The 22,248-nt window shown below is 44.2% G+C and overlaps 1 protein-coding gene across 2 annotated transcripts in view; it reads right to left on the bottom strand.

Moving 5' to 3' along the window:
* Positions 1 to 22,248, bottom strand: part of FHL1 (four and a half LIM domains 1) — a 153,727-nt gene that overhangs the window by 36,223 nt on the left and 95,256 nt on the right. The window contains exon 1 of one of the 2 annotated variants that reach the window (XM_073599219.1): positions 8,311 to 8,457. The exons of the other annotated variant lie outside the window; for it this stretch is intronic. Coding sequence (XP_073455320.1) covers positions 8,311 to 8,332 — 22 coding nt within the window. The 5' untranslated portion in view covers positions 8,333 to 8,457. Of the gene's footprint in view, positions 1 to 8,310; positions 8,458 to 22,248 lie in introns of those variants that run through there. 2 annotated transcript variants of the gene reach the window in all.

Genomic DNA, 22,248 nt, shown 5'->3' with positions numbered 1-22,248 from the left:
TTAATGATTTTTTTAAATATATTTTGATAATGGTTTTCAACATCTAACAGTTTGTGCAATTTGCAGCTATTTTTGCAGAAACCCCAAATCAATCTAGGTTGCACAACTTCCTGGTCCAAGTTGTGTAACTGCATATATTGATTCATACAGCATGTCAGGAACAGTTTACATATTGACCTCTCAAACAGAATGTTGCATGTTACATCACATACACAGAGAAACATTGTGTACATTAAGATTAATTATGAATACCATCTGTTTTAAACATTTCCTACAGTATTGGCTATAAATTTATTTTATTGTATGCTTTATATACTCAGGAAAAGAATCAGGCAGACTTACAGGGATGTAATCAAATGTAGAGCTTAAAAAAAAAAAAAAGTATAGCATATTTTCAGTGAGTACATAGTTTGACTTATTTTTGCAGTGTTAACCCAAAAGTAATTGTAGGTGTGAATTACATGTGTGTACATGTTTTCTGTATTCCCTAGCATATTTTTCTTAATTAACCACTTGTCAACCCCCCACAGTAAATATAGTATGCCACATGCCTGCTCCTGGTTTAGGAGTGTGCAGCATGCCCTCCCACAACCACTGTGTCTGCTGGACACAGCGGATTGCAGATCCCGGTACTCAGGGCCTGGTGATCATGTGATCGCTATGCAATCACATGATCACAATGTCAACAAAGCTGTTATGAATGAATGCAATCATAATAGCTGTGCTGCCTAAGCTGCGATTGGCCCACAGCTATCACATTGTACCTGGACCAATCACAGCACCCCATACCATGTGATTAGCTGTAGCCCAGTTAAAGTAGCGCAGTGCTAAATGGCACAAAATGCCCGGTCATGAATGGAGTAAAACCTTCCAGATCTCACGTGGTTAAATCTGAATAAGATTTGATGTATTAAACCATTTTCCACATTTACATGAAGCTTGGCATCATTCAACTGGAAGGTGCCCGATACGAAGTGGACTTTCTGTAGTGAATAGAGCTGGGTTGAAAGGAAGTACCGCAGTGTACGCTGCATTTTTATTAATTTTACCAATTCTGGTCAATGCATTTAAATTTTCTTTTTAAAAATGAACTAGACCTCCAAAATAAGAGATTTGTTTATTAGTCACCAGGCAAGGAAGAAGGTCTACTAGAATGACTCAGCCTAACTGCATAACAGCTTGTTAGATAAGATAGGTGTGGGCTCCCTCACTCAACAGAAGTGGATTGTTTATTCCAGGGCTCGACAAACCACAGGCGCCAGGTTGCATTTGCGACCTGGCGCGGCACAACTGGGGTATCCTGTCTCCATGCGACACACCCCCCCCCCCGGCGCGATCGTGTTGGGCCACGCCGGTAATTGAGGCCGCGCCTTTGCGGCCTTCTGCAGTCCTACGGTTCCTTCTGGAATCGGGCGCCCTCTTGTGGTGGCCGTGGGTATGACAAGACAACCACTAATGCTAATGGAGCTTCCCCTGCCTGTTTTCACTGCCCGCCCATCTCCTTCCCTTTACTTAGAACCCCTAAACATTATATATATTTTTTATTCTAACACCCTAGAGAATAAAATGGCAGTTGTTGCAATACTTTGTCACACCGTATTTGCGCAGCAGACTTACAAGCACACTTTTTTGGGAAAAAATACTTTTTTTAATTAAAAAAATAAGACAACAGTAAAGTTAGCCCAATTTTTTTTTATATTTTGAAAGGTAATGTTACGCCGAGTAAATTGATACCCAACATGTCACGCTTCAAAATTTCGTCCGCTCGTGGAATAGGGACAAACTTTAAAATCTCCATAGGTGACGTTTAAAAAAATTCTACAGGTTGCATGTTTTGAGTTACAGAGGAGGTCTAGGGCTAGAATTATTGCTCTCGCTCTACCAATCACGGCGATACCTCACATGTGCGGTTTGAACACCACTTTCATATGCGGGCGCTACTCACATATGCGTTCGCTACTGCATGTGAGCTTGGCGGGACGGGGCACGTTTTAAATTTTTCCTTTTTTATTTATTTATTTTAACTTTTTTTTTTTTTAAAGAACAGATAAAAAATAAAAAAGTCACTTTTATTCCTATTACAAGGAATGTAAAAATCCCTTGTAATAGAAAAAAAGCATGACAGGTCCTCTTAAATATGAGATCTGGGGTCAAAAAACCCTCAGATCTCATATTTAAACTAAAACGCATTAAAAAAAAAAAAATTATCTTTTGAAAAAAATAAAATAAAATGTCCCTTTAAGAGCTATGGGCGGAAGTGACGATTTGATGGCCATCTTCCCCTCACTCGTCTCCATGTCAGGCCACGGACAGGTCCGGATCGCCTCCGCTGGTACAGACGGCCACGGTAAGCGGTGAAGGGCACCGGAGCGCGGCGTTAGGGGGGGCCCTCTCCCGCCGCCGATAAAAGTGATCTTGCAGCCCCGCCCCCTCTATACTGGCTGGTGAATACAGAGGTCCGGGGGCGGGACCGGAAGCTCCACTGACGCCCCCACTCCGATCACTGGCTCTCACTGCAGTCGCTACTGTTCCGGGTATACAGTCTGCACATGGGCGGGGTCAGAGCGTCAGTGGAGCTCCTGGCCCCGCCCCCTCTCAGCTGGCTAGTGAGGGAATACATCCTCCCGTGTCCTTTGTGCGCTCTGCAAAGCTATCATCGGGGCCCCAAATCACGGGTAGCGCGGGCCCCCCAACAAAGCATCAATGGAGCTCCCGGCTGTTGTAGTGAGAGCAGAGCAAAGCCCCGCCCACAGACCTGAATGTATGTAGTGAGTTTGGCTGGCCAGGTATGTCCTTACACCCATAAAATGCCTGACTGTTTAAACCCTGAGCTGTGTTATTCAACTGTAAAGTTGTGCGTTGCTGAAAGTTCTCTGACCATCACCTGTATAATGTCTGCAGTCTCTGATTGTCTCCTGCAGTATGTCCGTAGTCTCTGGTAATCTCCTGCAGTATGTCCGCAGTCTCCGATTGTCTCCTGCAGTATGTCCGTAGACTGATTGTCTCCTGCAGTAGGTGCGCAGTCTCTGAACCTCTCACGCAGTATGTACGCAGTCTCTGACCATCACCTGTATGTCTGCAGTCTCTGATTGTTTTCTGTAGTATGTCCGTAGTCTCTAGTAATCTCCTGCAGTATATCCGCAGTCTCTGGTAATCTCCTGCAGTATGTCCGCAGTCTCTGGTAATCTCCTGCAGTATGTCCGCAGTCTCTGGTAATCTCCTGCAGTATGTCCGCAGTCTCTGGTAATCTCCTGCAGTATGTCCGCAGTCTCTGGTAATCTCCTGCAGTATGTCCGCAGTCTGATTGTCTCCTGCAGTGTGTCCACAGTCTCCGACTGTCTCCTGCAGTATGTCCGCAGTCTCTGGTAATCTCCTGCAGTATGTCCGCAGTCTCCAATTGTCTCCTGCAGTATGTCCGCAGTCTCCAATTGTCTCCTGCAGTATGTCCACAGTCTCCAATTGTCTCCTGCAGTATGTCCGCAGTCTCAGACTGTGGACATACTGCAGGAGACAATCAGATTGTCTCCTGCAGTATGTCCGCAGTCTCTGCTTGTCTCCTGCAGTATGTTCACAGTCTCCAATTGTCTCCCGCAGTATGGCCGCAGTCTCCGTATGTCTCCTGCAGTATGTCCGCAGTCTCTGATTGTCTCCTGCAGTATGTCCGCAGTCTCTGGTAATCTCCTGCAGTATGTCCGCAGTCTCCGTATGTCTCCCGCAGTATGGCCGCAGTCTCCGTATGTCTCCTGCAGTATGTCCGCAGTCTCTGATTGTCTCCTGCAGTATATCCACAGTCTCCAATTGTCTCCTGCAGTATGTCCGCAGTCTCAGACTGTGGACATACTGCAGGAGACAATCAGATTGTCTCCTGCAGTATGTCCGCAGTCTCTGCTTGTCTCCTGCAGTATGTTCACAGTCTCCGTATGTCTCCCGCAGTATGGCCGCAGTCTCCGTATGTCTCCCGCAGTATGTCCGCAGTCTCCGACTGTCTCCCGCAGTATGTCCGCAGTCTCCGACTGTCTCCTGCAGTATGTCCGCAGTCTCCGAATGTCTCCTGCAGTATGTCCGCAGTCTCCGACTGTCTCCTGCAGTATGTCCGCAGTCTCCGACTGTCTCCTGCAGTATGTCCGCAGTCTCCGACTGTCTCCTGCAGTATGTCCGCAGTCTCCGACTGTCTCCTGCAGTATGTCCGCAGTCTCCGACTGTCTCCTGCAGTATGTCCGCAGTCTCCGACTGTCTCCTGCAGTATGTCCGCAGTCTCCGACTGTCTCCTGCAGTATGTCCGCAGTCTCCGACTGTCTCCTGCAGTATGTCCGCAGTCTCCGACTGTCTCCTGCAGTATGTCCGCAGTCTCCGACTGTCTCCTGCAGTATGTCCGCAGTCTCCGACTGTCTCCTGCAGTATGTCCGCAGTCTCCGACTGTCTCCTGCAGTATGTCCGCAGTCTCCGACTGTCTCCTGCAGTATGTCCGCAGTCTCCGACTGTCTCCTGCAGTATGTCCGCAGTCTCCGACTGTCTCCTGCAGTATGTCCGCAGTCTCTGCTTGTCTCCTGCAGTATGTCCGCAGTGTCCGACTGTCTCCTGCAGTATGTCCGCAGTCTCTGGTAATCTCCTGCAGTATGTCCGCAGTCTCCAATTGTCTCCTGCAGTATGTCCGCAGTCTCCATATGTCTCCTGCAGTATGTCCGCAGTCTCCGACTGTCTCCTGCAGTATGTCCGCAGTCTATGGTAATCTCCTGCAGTATGTCCGCAGTCTCCAATTGTCTCCTGCAGTATGTCCGCAGTCTCCATACGTCTCCTGCAGTATGTCCGCAGTCTCCATATGTCTCCTGCAGTATGTCCGCAGTCTCCATATGTCTCCTGCAGTATGTCCGCAGTCTCCATATGTCTCCTGCAGTATGTCCGCAGTCTCAAATTGTCTCCTGCAGTATGTCCGCAGTCTCTGAACCTCTTACGCAGTAAGTCTGCACTCTGACATTCTCCTGCAGTATGTGTATTAATGTGCCCCTTTACATGCTCAATTATTTGGGATTGCTCCACTGCTCAGTGAGGGGTAATGATGTGCATTAACCTCTAGCAACCAATCAGCGAACAGTAGTAATCTGCTTTAATCTCTAGTAACCAATCAGTAAGTGGTAATGATGTGCTGTAACCCCTAGCAACCAATTAGTGAGCGCTAATAATGTACAATTAACCTCTAGCAACAAATTGGCAAGCAGAAATTATGTGTTGTAACCTCTAGAAACCAGCCAGTGAGCAGTAAGGATAGGCTGTAACTGCTGGCAAACAATTGCAATCGCTGCGTGATCTGCTGCAGTAAACTGATTTTGAGTCTACCTGCTATTTTTTGTAAGTCTCAGAATGGAGGGAGGGGCCCCAAGAAAATGTTTGCCCAGGGCCCAATCAAAATTAAAGACGGCCCTGGTTATACACTAATTTATATCCATGCTTCATCTGCTCTAAACCCTCTATGGATAAAAAAAAAAAAAAAAAACTATTCAGATGCCGAATTATAACAGAACAACAGCTACCTAATTAAGATAAGAGTACCTCTTCCATGGCAAGAGGAAATGTTCTGGTGTTATCCACAGCAACAAATCAAACGCTTTAATTTGCTAATCTACACCTCAGAGATTAGCACTACAATCTGATTGGTTGCCAAAGGCAACTCACTTTTCATTTTTTAAGTATCATACTCAAGGCCTTTTAAACCTGAAAAACACCAAATTTATTATACGCAAGAACAGTGCTCCAGTAAAACAACTCAAGGGGCGGCACACACGTAGCCCATTTAGAATATCCATTAGGTTTGTTGGGACAGCGGCTGTGTCTATCTGCATCCAGTACCCTCTGATCCTTCTGCTTTCTCTATGTATTCTAACCGTAGACTCTTCCTAATGAAGGCCTGGCCAACTGCCTGGAAGTTTCTCCTGGTGTCAGTTGATACATGTCTGGAAAGAAGTGACAGATGTATAACAGACAATGCTGTCACCCGCCACACTGCATGATAAGCTCCATGCATGTGTCCATTTCATATCTGAAGAATTTATGTTTATATTTGTTAACCCATGACCTAATGTATGTATATTTATGTTCATCTTTCTTTGAGTTCAGCTATCATCTATTCACCAGGTTTTAAAGTAGAGCTATAGGCAAAACCTTTGTTTTCATTTTGGATAGACCATGGAAGGGTTATAACCCGACAGATTTTTTTTTTTGCCATCTGTGTCCCATTTGAGATTTCTCTTCACTTCCTGTCCCATCTACAAACAGGAAGTGAGAGGAAATCTTTGCAAAGTTAAACACCTGGGGAGTACCCCCAGGTCACCAGAACTAGCGTCCCCATTGGAAGATTTCCCCTCTAGTACTTTTTTGGGGATGACCCAAAATTTGTAATTTTCTTTACTTTCACTGATAATGGTAAAAGGAGAAATAGAGGGCGATTCTCCTTAACGGGAGCACAGACCACAATAAAAATTGTCAGGAACTCTAATCCCTCTCCACTCTATCCAAACCTAAAAAAAAAAAAAAAAGTTTTGCCTTTAGTTATATCCTAAATTCCACCTAAGGACATATGTGACAATAAAAGGGCAGTTGATATTTTAGAAGGTTCAAAAAAGAAAATTTGTTATGTGTACATCACTCAGTACTTAAACAGCAAATGTAGTCTCACACCTTGTCTCTATATAGCCTTATTCCCGCTTATGTAAGGCTTTTAACAGATTTCACCTTGCAAATGCCTCTCATTTCAAATGTGCTTTCTGCCCTCTCACACCAGTGCTTTATGCAAACAGTAACGGCCACACCCCTCATTACAAGTGTTCTCACAGATAGAGAGGGGGTGTGTCTGACCAGATATACTAGATTACAGACTGCACTTAAGGCCTCATGTTTACTGCTGCTGGTAAACAGATGTTTAGGAGCAGTTGGGCATGTTTTTCAGTTGCCCCTGAACTCTCCTCTATGTTATCCTATCAGTACATGTACACAGGGTCTTTATAGTCGTTTCTAGGCAGTTGAGTTTAGAAGATTTTTTTGGAACTCAAAAAAAAATGGGTTCAGATGGATGTTCAGAGGCATTTGTAATGCCAAATGCCTGAAACAGCTTATAAATGCTGCTAAACGCGGTAACTTGCGTTTAGCAGCGTTTTGTTTACAGACGTTTTTCATTTTAACAAAAAGCTTAAACTTTTAAACTGCATTTTTAAGCAGAATCCTTTTAAAACCAGTTTATAAATGGGGAAAAGTCGGGTTAGAGAAAGATCAAGCACCAGCCCTATCGAAAATAACACCATTTCAAGCAATGTTTCCAATTGCAACCACATCTGGGGTGTCATTTTCAAACACGGTGAAAAGAAAGTGATCAGTAATCTGCTCTAGGCAACAGCTTTCCCTTTCCCTTCCAGCAGCCTTACAGAATAGCCCTGCATGTTTGTTTTACATCCACAGAGACATTTGTCTCTATTCAGAGAATACTCTATTACCAATTTATGTTAATACAATTAAAAGGGATTATAAAAGAATTGTGAGGCTGGTTGTGTTGGCTACTGAATATGTAACGAATGTTGCATTTGTGGTAGTGAAGAGAGGGGATCCTGAGTGTCATACAGCTGGTACAGACATTCCTATATCATCATGTATTGCTCAGCTAAATACAGCACACATAATAAAAATGTTTCAATATATAAGCAATTGATTGGTATTTCTGTAAGATTACACCCGTTGCACACATTAATCTACCAAATAACCTCAACAAAATGAAATGGGAATACAACCTGAGCAATATAATTTGCTGAAGCAAAGCACTCAGGCTTTCACAATTTCCTTTTAAATGTATTTAATTATTATGGGTAAACTACTTGAAAAACACAATCTAATAATAGCTACATGCTGACTACCACCAAAAATATGCATCTGCTTTTTCAATTTAAATCCATTAAAGGCTAAATATAGCTAAATATATTTTGGCAGTTATGCTTTTAGGTAAAACATTACAATTTTCCACTTATCTAACACTGCAAAAAAAGATTAAAAAAATACCCAAAAAAGGCAAAACAACAAAAAATTTGAAATAAAAGGTTAGTCTCAAATAAAGCTGTAATGCACTTTAACACATTCATAATTATTTTTGGCCGCACAAAAAAAAAAAAAAAAAAAAAAGGTTGTGATATAAGACATACACTTTATGACAATTACATATACAATATACAACACACATCGAACAAAGCTACAAAATTTAAAAGAAAGACTAAAATGTACAGAAGACAATAGTAGGATAGCTGTCACTGCCCATACATACTATGGATTATTTACCTGAGTGTCTTTCATAAGCCATGGTGACAACAAGTAGTCCACCTAGACCAGTGAGGGACCTGTGCTCAGCTGATACAAGCCACTTGTTTGATAAGATACATAATTACTGGCAGCTATTAATAAGGAGTCACAGGCACATGTTCACACCCCTCTCCAGGGATTTCTTGCTTAATCCTGCTTGAAACGCAAGACCATTTTTGGTTATCTTTTAGGAGAAGAATGGGGTCCAAGAAAAAAAAAAAAAAAAACTGTACACATAAAATGCCCACACAACTACTCCAATTTCTAAATTAGCTCCTAAGCAAATGTGGTTGCCCAGAAGCCTGTCCCTAATGAAATTAAATACCCACAAACACACAAAAGATATACTGTGTAGGAGATCAGTGGAAAGTATAAGTCAGGAGTCATGAACATAGCATGCATCTCTTCATATAGATTACAATGTGTTGGTAGCTATAGTACACAGTTTTTTGTTTATTGTCGATGTGGTAGGGAAGGGTAAAAGCCCAGTCATGTTTTTTTCAGTCGGGATCTCAAGGAGAACAAAACTCTAAGGGCTCGTTTTCACAAGCAGAAACTGCAGCACAGTTGTGTGACCTGAAAACTATTGTTTTCGATAACTGAGATGCTAATAACAGAACTTACATGCACTTCCTGTTTAATTTTTTTTTAATTTTACAGTTTCTTTTTGAGCGGTCTTCTCAAACCTCCTATGTGCTGTCAGACTCCCCTTATGTTAGTGCCCCCTGTGCCTGCTGGGACCTATGGAGTCCTGCAGGAGTCTCTTCTGCGTGTTTGCTCTTGCTTGGAACTACAACGCAATGTGCAGCCCTTCAGCAGGCAGCAGGAGAGAGACAAAGTCAAAGGCAAGCCTCTCCTCCAATACAGTGGTGATCGGAAGCGGCTCCTGAACTAGTAGGATTAAATCCTAAATCCATCTTTTGCGTCATGTTACATCTGTATTTAGGGTTTAACATGGTGAAAATAGGACCACACCCCCAAACTACCTGAACTGCAAGTCCCATCTGCCACTTCAGCAGATGGACTTGTAGTTCTCAATGGAACACATCATGATCATGGGTAATCATTCATCATGTTTTGCAGGCTCCTATGCCAAAAAAATAAATGCACATTTTTTCCCTGTTAAATCAATGTGCATTCATTATTTACCTTACTATATTACTTAGTCTTTAATGCATGCGACAGAATGATTTAGAATCCATCACTTTGCTTTGTAATAGCAGTAGAAGAAACTGATGAGTCCCCTAGACGGCAATGTCCACTAGTCAGAGCCTGAAAGCTCCATGCACACTGGACGTTAAAATAACGCAAATGCCAGTAGTTTTGCAGTGAGTCTTTCAACGTTTAACATTTTTGCAATAGCGGTTATTAGCATATTTTTAGCATTTTTTTTTTCAATGGATGAAGAAACCGTTAAACTCTGGTGAGTCACATTTGAGCGTTTATCGACATTTATCAGCGTTTGGCGGTTTTTGTGGTCAGAAAAACGACTCCTGAACGAGATTTTAGGGCGTTCAGAAAACAGCCCATAAACTCCACTGCTGATAAACATCCAAAAACGTCCATGTGTGCATGGACACATAGGATAACATAGAGGGGAGTTTATGGGCTGTTAAAAAAAAACACCCAAACTCCCAAAAACGGCCGTTTATGAGCTTCAGTGTGCATGGAGCCTTAAGCTTAGTACACATGGGCCAAATGACAGGCGGCATTGGCAGGTTCAATAGGAACCGGCCAAGATTCGGCCTGTGTGAACTGCAGCCAGTCCGGCTTCTGTTGAAGGGGCATGACCGAAAAAGGTCTGCCGACCAGCGCCCAATCAGCGCTCTCAGCCAATTGCTGTACTAATATCAGATAGTTTTTACAACTGTCAATTTTTTTTGTTCAGGCCACTGGGTAGAACAGAAAAAAAAACTAGTAGTCTGTGTGTACTAGGCTTTAGTTTGTTCAGTATGTTGTTATGCCTCAGATTCCTTTTATAACCACTTGCATACAGATGGAAATCAGAAGTGCAGGAACAGATCGACCACAGAGACAAATCTGACACCATGGGGATGAGGGTGTGCGGTCCTTAGCAACATGTTGCATGTTACACCCTAACTACGGGTATAAAAGGTAACATGTTGCTAAAGATGAACTTACGCTTTAACTGCTTGCTGGCGGTCACCTCATTAGACTAGAGCTACACAGTAAGTTTTACAAGTAGCATGTAGTAGAAATAAATTTAGCATGATGCACAACGTCCCAATCATGTGCAATTGATTGTTACAAGTTAACGCATGCTTCTTGTGCAGCTTATGCTACAGGGAGCTACTAGAATCCCAAAGGAGTCTGGAAGTTTTCATCTCACTAGTTTAGATCAAATAATGAAATATCCATTTGTGGTAGATGCGTCCTGTAATTCGGGAATTCTTCTACCCTGTTTTTCATTAAAAAGGCGTGGTATTGGGGAGCAAAGCGTCTTGTGACCTTGCCCTTTGTTTTGGCAGCGGCAATCTATAGGTGATGAAACATGCTCATAGTTAGCTGTCCTGGGTGTGATCACCTACCCAGATGGTTTTGTTACAATAGCCATTACATTATAATATCTAGGATCGGATACAATAATAAGGGTACAATGTCAAAATTATATGACAGTTTCCATTACAAGATTTCTTCCAATGTTAATTACGGATTCTGCATATCTGTTCTGAACTCATTTGTTACTATCATAGCTCAGTTTACATTCCATTGAAGTAGAGTAATGTAAAGCTTATCAAAAAAAACATGTAAGTATCTCACAAAAGTGAGTACACCCCTCACATTTTTGTAAATATTTTCTTATATCTTTTCATGTGACAACACTGAAAAAAATGACACTTTGATACAATGTAAAGTAGTGAGTGTACAGCTTGTATAACAGTGTAAATTTGCTGTCCCCTCATAATAACTCAACACACAGCCATTAATGTCTAAACCGCTGGCAACAAAAGTGAGTACACCCGTAAGTGCAAAATGTCCAAATTGGGCCCAATTAGCCATTTTCCCTCCCCGATGTCATGTGACTCATTGGTGTTACAAGGTCTCAGGTGTGAATGGGGAGCAGGTGTGTTGAATTTGGTGTTATCGCTCTCATACTGGTCACTGAAAGTTCAACATGGCACCTCATGGCAAAGAACTCTGAGGATCTGAAAAAAAGAATTGTTGCTCTACATAAACATGGCCTAGGCTATAAGAAGATTGCCAAAACCCTGAAACTGAGCTGCAGGTTGGTGGCCAAGACCATACAGTGGTTTAACAGGACAGGTTCCACTCAGAACAGGCCTCACCATGGTCGACCAAAGAAGTTGACTGCACATGCTCAGTATCATATCCAGAGATTGTCTTTAGGAAATAGACATATGAGTGCTGTCAGCATTGCTGCAGAGGTTGAAGGGGTGGGGGTCAGCCTGTCAGTGCTCAGACCATATACTGCATCAAATTGGTCTGCATAGCTGTCGTCGCAGAAGGAAGCCTCTTCTGAGGATAATGCACAAGAAAACCCGCTAACAGTTTGCTGAAGACAAGCAGACTAAGGACATGGATTACTGGAACCATTTCCTGTGGTCTGATGAGACCAAGATAAACTTATTTGGTTCAGATGGTGTCAAACGTGTGTGGTGGCCACCAGGTGAGGAGAACAAAGACAAGTGTGTCTTGTCTACAGTCAAGCATGGTGGTGGGAGTGTCATGGTCTATGGCTACATGAGTGCTGCCGGCACTGGGGAGCTACAGTTCATTGAGGGACCCATTAATGCCAATATGTACTGTGACATACTGAAACAGAGCATGATCCCCTCCCTTCAGAGACTGGGCCGCAGGGCAGTATTCCAACATGATAATGACTCCAGACACACCGCCAAGATGACCACTGCCTTGCTAAAGAAGCTGAGGGTAAAGGTGCTGGACTGGCCAAGCATGTCTCCAGACCTAAATCCTTATGAGCATCTGTGGGTCTTCCTCAAACAGGAGGTGGAGGAGCGCATTGTCTCTAACATCCACCAGCTCCGTGATGTAGTCATGGAGGAGTGGAAGAGGACTCCAGTGGCAACCTATGAAGCTCTCATGAACTCCATGCCCAAGTGAGTTAAGGCAGTGCTGGAAAATAATGGTGGCCACACAAAATATTGACACTTTGGGCCCAATTTGGATATTTTTACTTAGGGGTGTACGCACTTTTGTTGCCAGCGGTTTAGACATTAATGGCTGTGTGTTATTTTGAGGGGACAGCAAAGTTACACTGTTGTACAAGCTGTACATGCACTACTTTACATTGTAGCAAAGTGTCATTTCCTCAGTGTTGTCACATGAAAAGATATAATAAAATATTCACAAAAATGTGAGGGGTGTACTCACTTTTGTGAGATACTGTATATGTTTGATAGTTTTTGTACTGGTGAACATTTTCTTAAACCTTTTGTTGAAATTAACCCGTGTCCCCCAAAATAAGTGTACTAAGCAAAATATTGCACAGACTTTTCTATTTCTGAATGAAACCATCCAGATATTTACTGCTTTTTATATATTTGTAAGACAAATATAACAAGAAACATCCTCACCATTAAGGATGGGCGAACTGTTTGGCCAAACATGGGCTGTTCAGAAGTTCTCTGAACAACCAAAATTATAGGGTCGTTCGACCATTTGTTCGGCCCACCAGACGACCACAATGTACTGCGCCGCGGCACAGTGCATTGAAAGCCCTGACTGGCTGAAGCAATGAAAGGTTCGCTCAATCAGGCACAGGGCACTGTCAGAGCCATGATTGGATGCCATCATGATGACTGTATCCAATCATGGCTCATTGCTCTTAATCCCAAAAAAGTGCACCAAACACCACTTTCCATTGATTAAAGTGCATCCACGTGCACATTTACACATCTTTATTACATTTTGTTAATAAGCCCCCCCCCCCCATCATGTCTGGGAGGACAGCAAGGAGAGGCAGACATTCCCATGGCACTGTTAGGGGGCCAGCAGCGTATGTGTCCACAGGCAAAGGTGAACATGGTCAGTCCTCAGGTAGGGCATCATTTCCTCTGTTTAGTGATGTTGCCCGTGCTATCCAGCCACAACATGCAGAGGTTACCCAAGCAGAGACTAGTGCACAGTCCCCTGTAGCTGCCAGAGTGGAAAGACCTGCCTCCTTGTGTCACGGAACGTCCCTCACTCCACTTGAGTGCTTCCGTCAGTACACCACTTCCTCCCAGTCTGGATCCAGATATCAGATATTCCAACCGCTCACAAAGCACAAAACAAGGCAAGACTTGCTTAGCTGCTAACATGGACTGTTTTTTTATTCGAACCAAAATACAAGTCTTTTTATACAGTAGAAGAGGAGGTTCCCCCCTCTTGCTCATATTACTCTAAAAATACACCTGTAACAAATTAACATGAGCTAATTAACTAATCCCTTTAAGCAGCTGATGTGACTCTGTGCCCGTCAGGATTTCACTACAGATCAGACTTGTCACCGAGCTTCACACAGTACATTATACATTATCATAAGTACAACCACAGGACATTTTCTCACAATAGCAGGAGCTCCACTAGGAGTCGGCCCATCTCCTACATTGTACAGAGGACAATGTGATCAGCTCTCTTAATTAACTAACATGTTGAGTTCAGAATCAAACAAACCAAGAACAGTCTCTACATACATCCTGGGAGATATTGTGGACAAATATCACTGTCCCATTTTAAGTAGTCCAAGATATATTTTCTCACTCACCCTGTGCCAGGATAGCACAGGGTGACTTAGACATAAGAGGTGTATGGGGAGCTGAAACAAGGGCATCCCACAATTTCCAAAGGAAAGGTTCCATGGGCCCTCCCGTCACATCTCTCCCCTTTCGGCAGAAGACAAACACAGGAGGACACCCCAGACGGGTTGACTCCGAAGTTAGTCCATAGTTCCAGTCCTCTAATGCCTGTGCCCACACAGTACCCCAAACAAATTGTTCCAAACAGAGCATTACTCACCCAGCCAACCTATGCCTCTCTCAGAGAACATGCCCGCCACTGGGGAGAGGCCCGGACTGGCCCCCCTCCCCGGAGTCCTTTCAACCGCTGGAGAGAAGACAGGGTGACTGGGCTCACTCCGTCATGCTTTTGGGGATCTGGGCCGACTGCCCAGCATCCCTGGGGTAGACAGGTGGAGACTGAAGGTCCATCCACTTTTACAGGAAATCCATTGTTTGTTAGTGGAGGGCAGGGGCCAGGAGCACTCTGTTCCGTCGCCAGCAGTTCAGCTGGGCGTAGGAGCTTCCCTACATCATCTGCTCCAGCTAACTGTTGGGGAGAGAGGCCGACTGCCCCAGCTCCCTGGAACGCCGCAGTTGTTGACGGTGCTGGGCAGAGGTTGGTAGCTCTCTGCCCGGTTGCCAGCACTTCTGCTGGTTTTCTGTTAGTGGAGACCACAGGCCCATCCACCGACACAAGATCAAGCTGCAGTTGTGAAGTGACGACTGCATTCTCTCCTTGGATCCTGATCTGCAGCTCGTGATAGACTGCCACCTCCTCACCCTGGGGCTCCAGTATTGCTGCAGGTGTGGGGCAGAGGTCTTGGACCCTCTGTCTGGTGACCAGCACTTCAGCTGGGGAAGTTCCTTGTAACTCCACAGATACTGCTGTTGGTGCTGGGCAGAGCACAGAGAAGTTTGGCCCTAATACCATCTCTTCTGCTGGGGGCTCACCAGATTGTTCTTCCTCAGCAGAAAGGTCTATCAAATCCCCTGTCTCTGCAACTGGTGTCTGGGGATAGAGGTTCACCATCTCCTGTCCATGGAACCCAGAAGATGCTATCGGTGCTGGGCAGAGGTTAGCAGAGCTCTGCCCTGTTGTCAGCATCTCAGCTTTGGGGATGGCAATATCCAGATTTTCCACTGCTGATTCTCTGGCATGCTGCTGAACAGGCACATTCCTCCATCCAAGATCATCCCATGCAGAAACAGGATCATCAAGGTCAGTCAGCACTTGCTGCATCTGCCATAAGACCTCCGCCTCCATAGCTGCGGGGCAGGTTGGCAAAGCACACTATTACTCTGCCACATTGCCGACTCTTCAGCCAGGATTTCAGGGTTGTCAACTGGTATTTCCTGATAGTCCCAGGCAAAGGGAGCCCAGCCCTGGCACTGAGCAATGTCTAGCAGCCGTCTGTAGGCGATCTCCAGCTCCAATTCCTGAACGGCCAGAAAAACTCTATATCTTCCAGTGCCCAGTGCACTTCCGAGATGTTCAGTAGCCCTTCTCTGAAATCCATGATTTCGTTCAACCGCCACTCTAAATCACTCCCAAAGTTAGGATCGTCCTTTCAGCATACACCAGGGCTGTGTCTGAGGATGAATACCTGGAGCTCAGGCAGCAAATTCGGGTGGAGCTCTGGATTGGAGCCCTACAGCTCGCTGGTCTAAAACAGGGCAAGTGCTTTCCAACCCAAGAGCAACGGGCCAGTGACCAACAGGCATTTTGGATGGCATTCCTGGGAGAGCAGCCCCAGGAGCAATGGGGAGCTGAAACAAGGGCATCCCATACTTTCCAAGGGATTCTGGATTCCACGGGCCCTCCCGTCACACCTTGTCCACAGCCATTCCTGCCATAGCCCCAGAATCAGGCATGGAGGAGTCAGCGGAGTTATTTGAACACAACGTGAGTCACTTGCTCCTTGACGATTCACAGCCATTACTGAATTCAGATGTTGGTTCTGACTTTGAGGTTGAGGAAAAGGCAGGAACATGAGCCTACAGAGAGGGGAGAACACTGGTACACAAATTTGCAGTCATGTTCCCCCAGCCACAGCATATTGCCAACATGTCTCCAGTGGTAATGAGGATGAGGTCACCGACTCGGCTTGGGTGCCAGGTAGAGCAGAGGAGGAAAGTGAGGGTAAGGCACAACCCCAATGGGGCAGCCATCGTGGAAGATTAGAGAGCAGCCACCCTATTCTATCACATTGTGGAGCTGTTATCTCCCAGCCCACTTCCCACAGCTCAGCTGTCTGGGCATTTTTTAGTACATGTGCAGCCGATCGCACCATTGCTATTTGCAAACTTTGTCTCAAGCCATCAAGCATGGCAGAAGAGTGTGTAGCTATTTTAGGCAGTCATACACAGCCAGTGCTCGACTTTGGCAGTGCTGCAGTGGCTGCACATGCAGCAGAGGGCAGTCAACGAGTACCTGTGCGAGTATGGCACAACAGCAGGCTCAGGCCGACTCAGCTTTTTTTCTCCATGCCTAAGCTGCTCATAAAGGATGCATGCACTGTATTGTCACCATCTGAGTAGGCCATAAGGATGGTGAGCCTTGACAATGCATGCATCAGTGACAATCCTTGTATTCCTACTGGAGCAGACTCTGCGTGGGTTATGGACAGGGCACTCGAGGCAAAGCAGCGTGACGAAGAGGACTTTCTCTCGAAACCCACTTTATGCAGACACCATTGTTCCTATGACACACAAGAGGAGAGAGAGGAGGAGGGAGGAGGAGAATTCTGGCAGTTTGAGCCTTTAAAGCAGAGGAAGACATACGTCAAACAGTAAGAGATGGTTTTCCATCCGCAGAACCCTTGGGAGTAGTAAGCGGCTTGGAGGAGGAAGTTCCAGATACTATACTCTTCAGTGACCCTAAGGAGTCTGCTTCTCATGCCTCCACAAGTTTGCGGTGCATGGGCTCCCTCATGCTTCAAAGCCTGCAAAAGGACCTAAAAATATGTGGCGTAAAGGAAAAGGATCACTATTGGTTGGCAACCCTCCTTGACCACCGTTATAAGTGGAAAGTCTCGGAACTCATCCCGTCTCCATAGAGAGTGCAGAAGATGAAATCTCTTGAGGACACCTTAAAAAGAAGTTTATTGAACACTTTTCCCCACTATGGTAGGTTACAGTGCCGTGGAAAACATAGTTTTGAGGCTTCTGTTGGTCAAGAGAGGAGTGGTGGAGAAGGCGGCCGCCTAAGTAATGCATTTCTGAATGTTTTCAGTCCTCGTTGCCCAGGGCTGTCAGCTTCCACATCCCATCGGCAGCGCCTGCTTTACATGGTGGACGATTATCTAGGGGTGAAAACAGATGGAGAGCTTTCCAGTCGACGATCCACTGGCTTACTGGGTCATGAGAATAGACCACTGGCCAGAACTTGCCCAGTATGCTATTGAGCTGCTGGGCTGCCCTGCATCCAGCGTGCTTTCCGAATGGGCATTCAGTGCTGCTGGAGGTTTTGTTACTGATCATAGAACACACCTGTCCACACACTCCGTGGATCGTCTGACTTATCAAAATGAATCAGTCCTGGATTACAATCAGCTATGAAGCCCCTGATGCCGATGTTGCCGATTAAGTGTTTTTAGGGATGTGGAATCTCTGCAGGACTTCTAGGCTGCCTAGTGTTGTGGGTGTTGATTTAATCTGGAACAAGGTTTTTGGTGTAGGTTTCATAGGCAAAATGAAACACCCAAAGACCAATTTTTCCGCACCTGTTTGACAGGTGCACATCATTACAATTTTTGACAGCAAAGCCAATTCTTGCTTTCATCAAGAGCACCTCTATTGGGTTACAGTGTGAAGGCGCCACCGACACCCAAAGATCAATTTTTCCATACCCGTTACAGAAGTAGAAATACAAAGTCTGTGGTAGAGACACCAGAATTTATCCAACAAAAAATCTCTAATATTGTTCCCTGTGCACTACATTGTGGCTTCATCATACAGACTAGCTCCCCAAGCCGTTGCTTACAAAATAAAGAAAGCTTGCAGGGGATATGTAATTTTTGGGCTTTATAAATGCAATTATTGCAGCAGCTTCTATGCACAGTACAGATGTGCCACTTTACAGGTGAACTAAGGGGACGACCCCCCCCAAGGCACTATATTGAAAGTAATTTTTCATTTTTATACTTTCCCTTTAAGCATCAATAAATCACTGCTCATTTAAAAATGAAGTTTTTTACAAACTTTTTTTCATTGATACACGTCCCCCAGGGCAGTACCCAGACCCCCATAACCATTGTATGTCCAATTACTTGCATATAACCCTTCAAAATGGGCACTTTTGATTTTTCACGTCCGGGACCCATAGACTTCAATGGGGTTCGTTATTCGGGAACTTTCCCGATGTTTGAAAGTTCTGGTGCGAACCGAACAGGGGGTTGTTCGGCCATTCCCTACTCACCATCAGGTAAAGTGGCCTTGTCAGTTCTGGAGCATTGAACATGTGACTTCACTGTCAGCACAGTGGTCCCAAAAAAAAAAAAAAAAAAAAAAAAAAAAAAAGGCTTTGGTGATCAGTACACATTTTAAGATTGGTCCTAAGAAGTGTTCACATTTTATTAATGTGGTATAAAGTTAAGGAAATTAGGTGAACTTCTCTTTGACTGCATGTAGACAAATTCACAATGTGCAACTGATCACCAGTTTGTGATGGGCAGAACCTTCTGTAGTATGCAAATACCTTGTAGGCTACCAAAAAGAGATGGGTATTTACAACATCCTCTTAAGGGAATGAGCAGACAGCAGCTTTGCCCTCGTAGTGGCAGAGCTGTATTTAGTTATCATGCTGCCCTAGGCAATCTTAAATGATGAAGTTCTTTTGCACAAACTAATGCTAGAGAGTGTGATGTTGGAGGAAGCAAGCTCTTCCAGAGCTACTTTAAACTTTACAAACCATCAAACAAGAGAAAGAAGAGATAGTTTCATATTTCCTAAATTATAGAAAGCCTTCTGACTCCTCTCTCAATCCCTTGCACCACTTTTGCCCTACAGTTTTCTTACTGTATTTAGTTACAAATGTCCAGAAGAGAAAAAATGATCACAGTTTGTAAATGTTGAGGTTAGGGTTTATAAAAACATGGCTGTGCCAGGGGGGACGCAAGAGTACATTTTGCCATCAATAAATGGCAAAGCCAAAACCTAACATTGTTTCAAAAGAATACCAGCAGGATACCAGCATACCATGCACAATTAACAGCCTATAGTAAACACATTCCTGGTTTATCTTTGGTGAATCAAAAAGGAACAATGCACTGAGAATGTTTAGCTTTCATGATCACTCTCAATGGCTACATCACCTAATGTCGTCCTTGTACATTCTGTTGTGATGTGTTGATATGTGGTATTTTGGGAGTGAACGTGTTGTGTTAAAGACAGCTCATCAATTTAAAATGGCCTGTCAATGCATAGCAACAGAAGAAAACATTTCCCTGTAGCACACAATGCATGGCATTGCATGCTACCTCTACTGTGAAACATTCCTCAATGGTCTGAATACCCTTATCAAGACCTGGGCAATCAGCAGTGGATGTACACCCACAGCCTACTCCCTCCTGCCCCCTGAACCATATTTCTCCTGATTAACCTAGTCTTTATTGTTCAGCCATTTAACTGTTGATCTTTTTCAATCTCTATAAGCCTGTTAAAAGCTCAGACAGATAACTGAAGATAAGCTAAAGTGTACACGAACTATTTCCTTTTTAAACCCTATGTATTTAGGGATTTCATTGTTGTTGCTCGTTGTTTTTCTCAAATACGTTATTTTTCCCAAATATCATCCACCTGGAATACATAATCTTATTCCTGTGGCAGGATGCCCAGAGCTCTAAATGTAATAGGTTTGGTCAATGGACAATAACAGATGTTTTTTTAACACTAATATCTTTAGAAAGTATGATTTTTTTTCCCCACTGTTAAAGTGGTTCTAAATACCTTAAAGTTTTTCACCTTAATGCACCTATAAGTGTCTAACAGAACAGAAATTGAGGGAAAATCTTCCAGTGGGGACAAATGTTACAGTGACAACTGTTTAAGAGAGGATTTCCATCATATTGGAGAGATTTTCTCTCACTTTCTGTTGTGTCTACAGGACAAGAAAATAAAGTGTTACTGAACCCAGGACCCTGCATTCACTATATCTGGTCTCTTCTCTTACAGTACACAGAACCTGGAAATGCAGTTGTTTTAGTAAATATAAACTGCTAAATACCTTTTCTCATCAGCAGCATACAGTGAGGGAAAAAAGTATTTTAACCCCTGCTGATTTTGTACGTTTGCCCACTGACAAAGAAATGATCAGTCTATAATTTTAATGGTGGGTTTATTTTAACAGTGAGAGACAGAATTACAACAAACAAATGCCAGAAAAACGCATTTCTTAAAAGTTATACATTGATTTGCATTTTAATAAGGGAAATAAGTATTTGACCCCTTCGCAAAACATGACTTAGTACTTGGTGGCAAAACCCTTGTTGGCAATCACACAATCACAGAGGTCAGATGTTTCTTGTAGTTGGCCTCCAAGTTTGCACACATCTCAGGAGGGATTTTGTCCCACTCCTCTTTGTAGATCCTCTCAAAGTCATTAAGGTTTTCGAGGCCAATTTTTGGTAACTCAAACCATCAGCTCCCTCCACATATTCTCTAGGGGGATTAAGCTCTGGAAACTGGCTAGGCCACTCCAGGACCTTACTGTGCTTCTTCTTGAGCCACTCCTTTGTTGCCTTGGCTGTGTGTTTTGGGTCATTGTCATGCTGGAATACCCATCCCTGACCCATTTTCAATGCCCTGGGTTAGGGAAGGAGGTTCGCATCAAGATTTGAGGGTAAATGGCCCCGTCCATAACCCCCTTAGCAGAAAAATACCCCCAAAGTATGTTTCCACCTCCATGTTTGACAGTGGGGATGGTGTTCTTGGGGGTAATAGATCGCTTTTCTCCTCCAAACACGGCGAGTTGAGTTGATGCCAAAAAGCTAGATTTTGGTCTCATCTGACCACAACACTTTTACCCAGTTCTCCTCTGAATTATTCAGAAGTTCATTAGCAAACTTCAGACCTGTACATGTGCTGTCTTGAGCATAGGGACAGCACTTGCAGGATTTCAGTCCTTCACGACATAGTGTGTTACCAATTGTTCTCTTGGTGACTATGGTTCCAGCTGCCTTGTGATCATTGACAAGATTCTCCCATGTAGTTTTGGGCTGATATCTCACCGTTATCATGATCATTGAAATTCCACAAGGTGATGTCTTGCATGGAGCCCCAGACCAAGGGAGATTGACAGTTATTTTGTGTTTCTTCCATTTGCGAATAACTTGCACCAACTGTTGTCACCCTCCCACCAAGCTGCTTGGCGATAGTCTTGTAGCCCATTCCAGCCTTGTGTAGGTCTACAATCTTGTCCCGGACATCCTTGGACAGCTCTTTGGTCTTGGCCCTGGTGGAGAAATTGGAATCGGATTGCTTCTGTGGACAGGTGTCTTTTATACAGGTAACAAGCTTAAAACGTTTCAAGCATTAAAAGATGGTTATGGTGAATCCAATCACATGTTTTTGTTACCTCCAACACCAACATACCCTTAACTCCCAATTCAGTGACTCTATTCCCAGCCTTGAATTGGTATATCTGGTGGATGTGGTCACAGGCCAGGACCACAAGAAACGCATCTCCCTGTTCTACAACCACCTTATGTTACCTGCGGCCACTGCTCAGGCTCAGCAATTGAAGTCTCGATGGGAGTCGGATTTGGGAGACGTGACAGATGAGGACTGGGAGGAGGTGCAAACCTCTTGCAAATTATTATCCCCTAAGTTGTCTGACCACCTCACCCACCTCTACATTGTCCATAGTTCCTACTTGACACCAATCTGGTTCTCCAAATATAGGCTGGAGTACAGTCCATGCCCCAAGTCCGGAGAACTGGGAGGCACGTTTTATCATTCAATATGGTCCTGTCCCTCTTCAAGGCGTTTGGTCACAGGTGGTCAAATTCCTCCCCCCTTACTCTGTGTCCCTGTCAATGTCTACTCGGCCTCTTCTCCACATCTGAAGAAAAATAATTAAATAATTTCTTGCAAGAATCTTTGTTCCTGGCCAGAATGCAAAGAGCCAAGACCTGGATCAAAGAGTCACCTCCAACAG

This window comes from Aquarana catesbeiana, linkage group LG09, assembly GCF_042186555.1.
Source record: "Aquarana catesbeiana isolate 2022-GZ linkage group LG09, ASM4218655v1, whole genome shotgun sequence".
Taxonomy (NCBI): Eukaryota; Metazoa; Chordata; class Amphibia; order Anura; family Ranidae; genus Aquarana; species Aquarana catesbeiana.
This window is presented reverse-complemented; position numbering and strand designations above follow the sequence as displayed.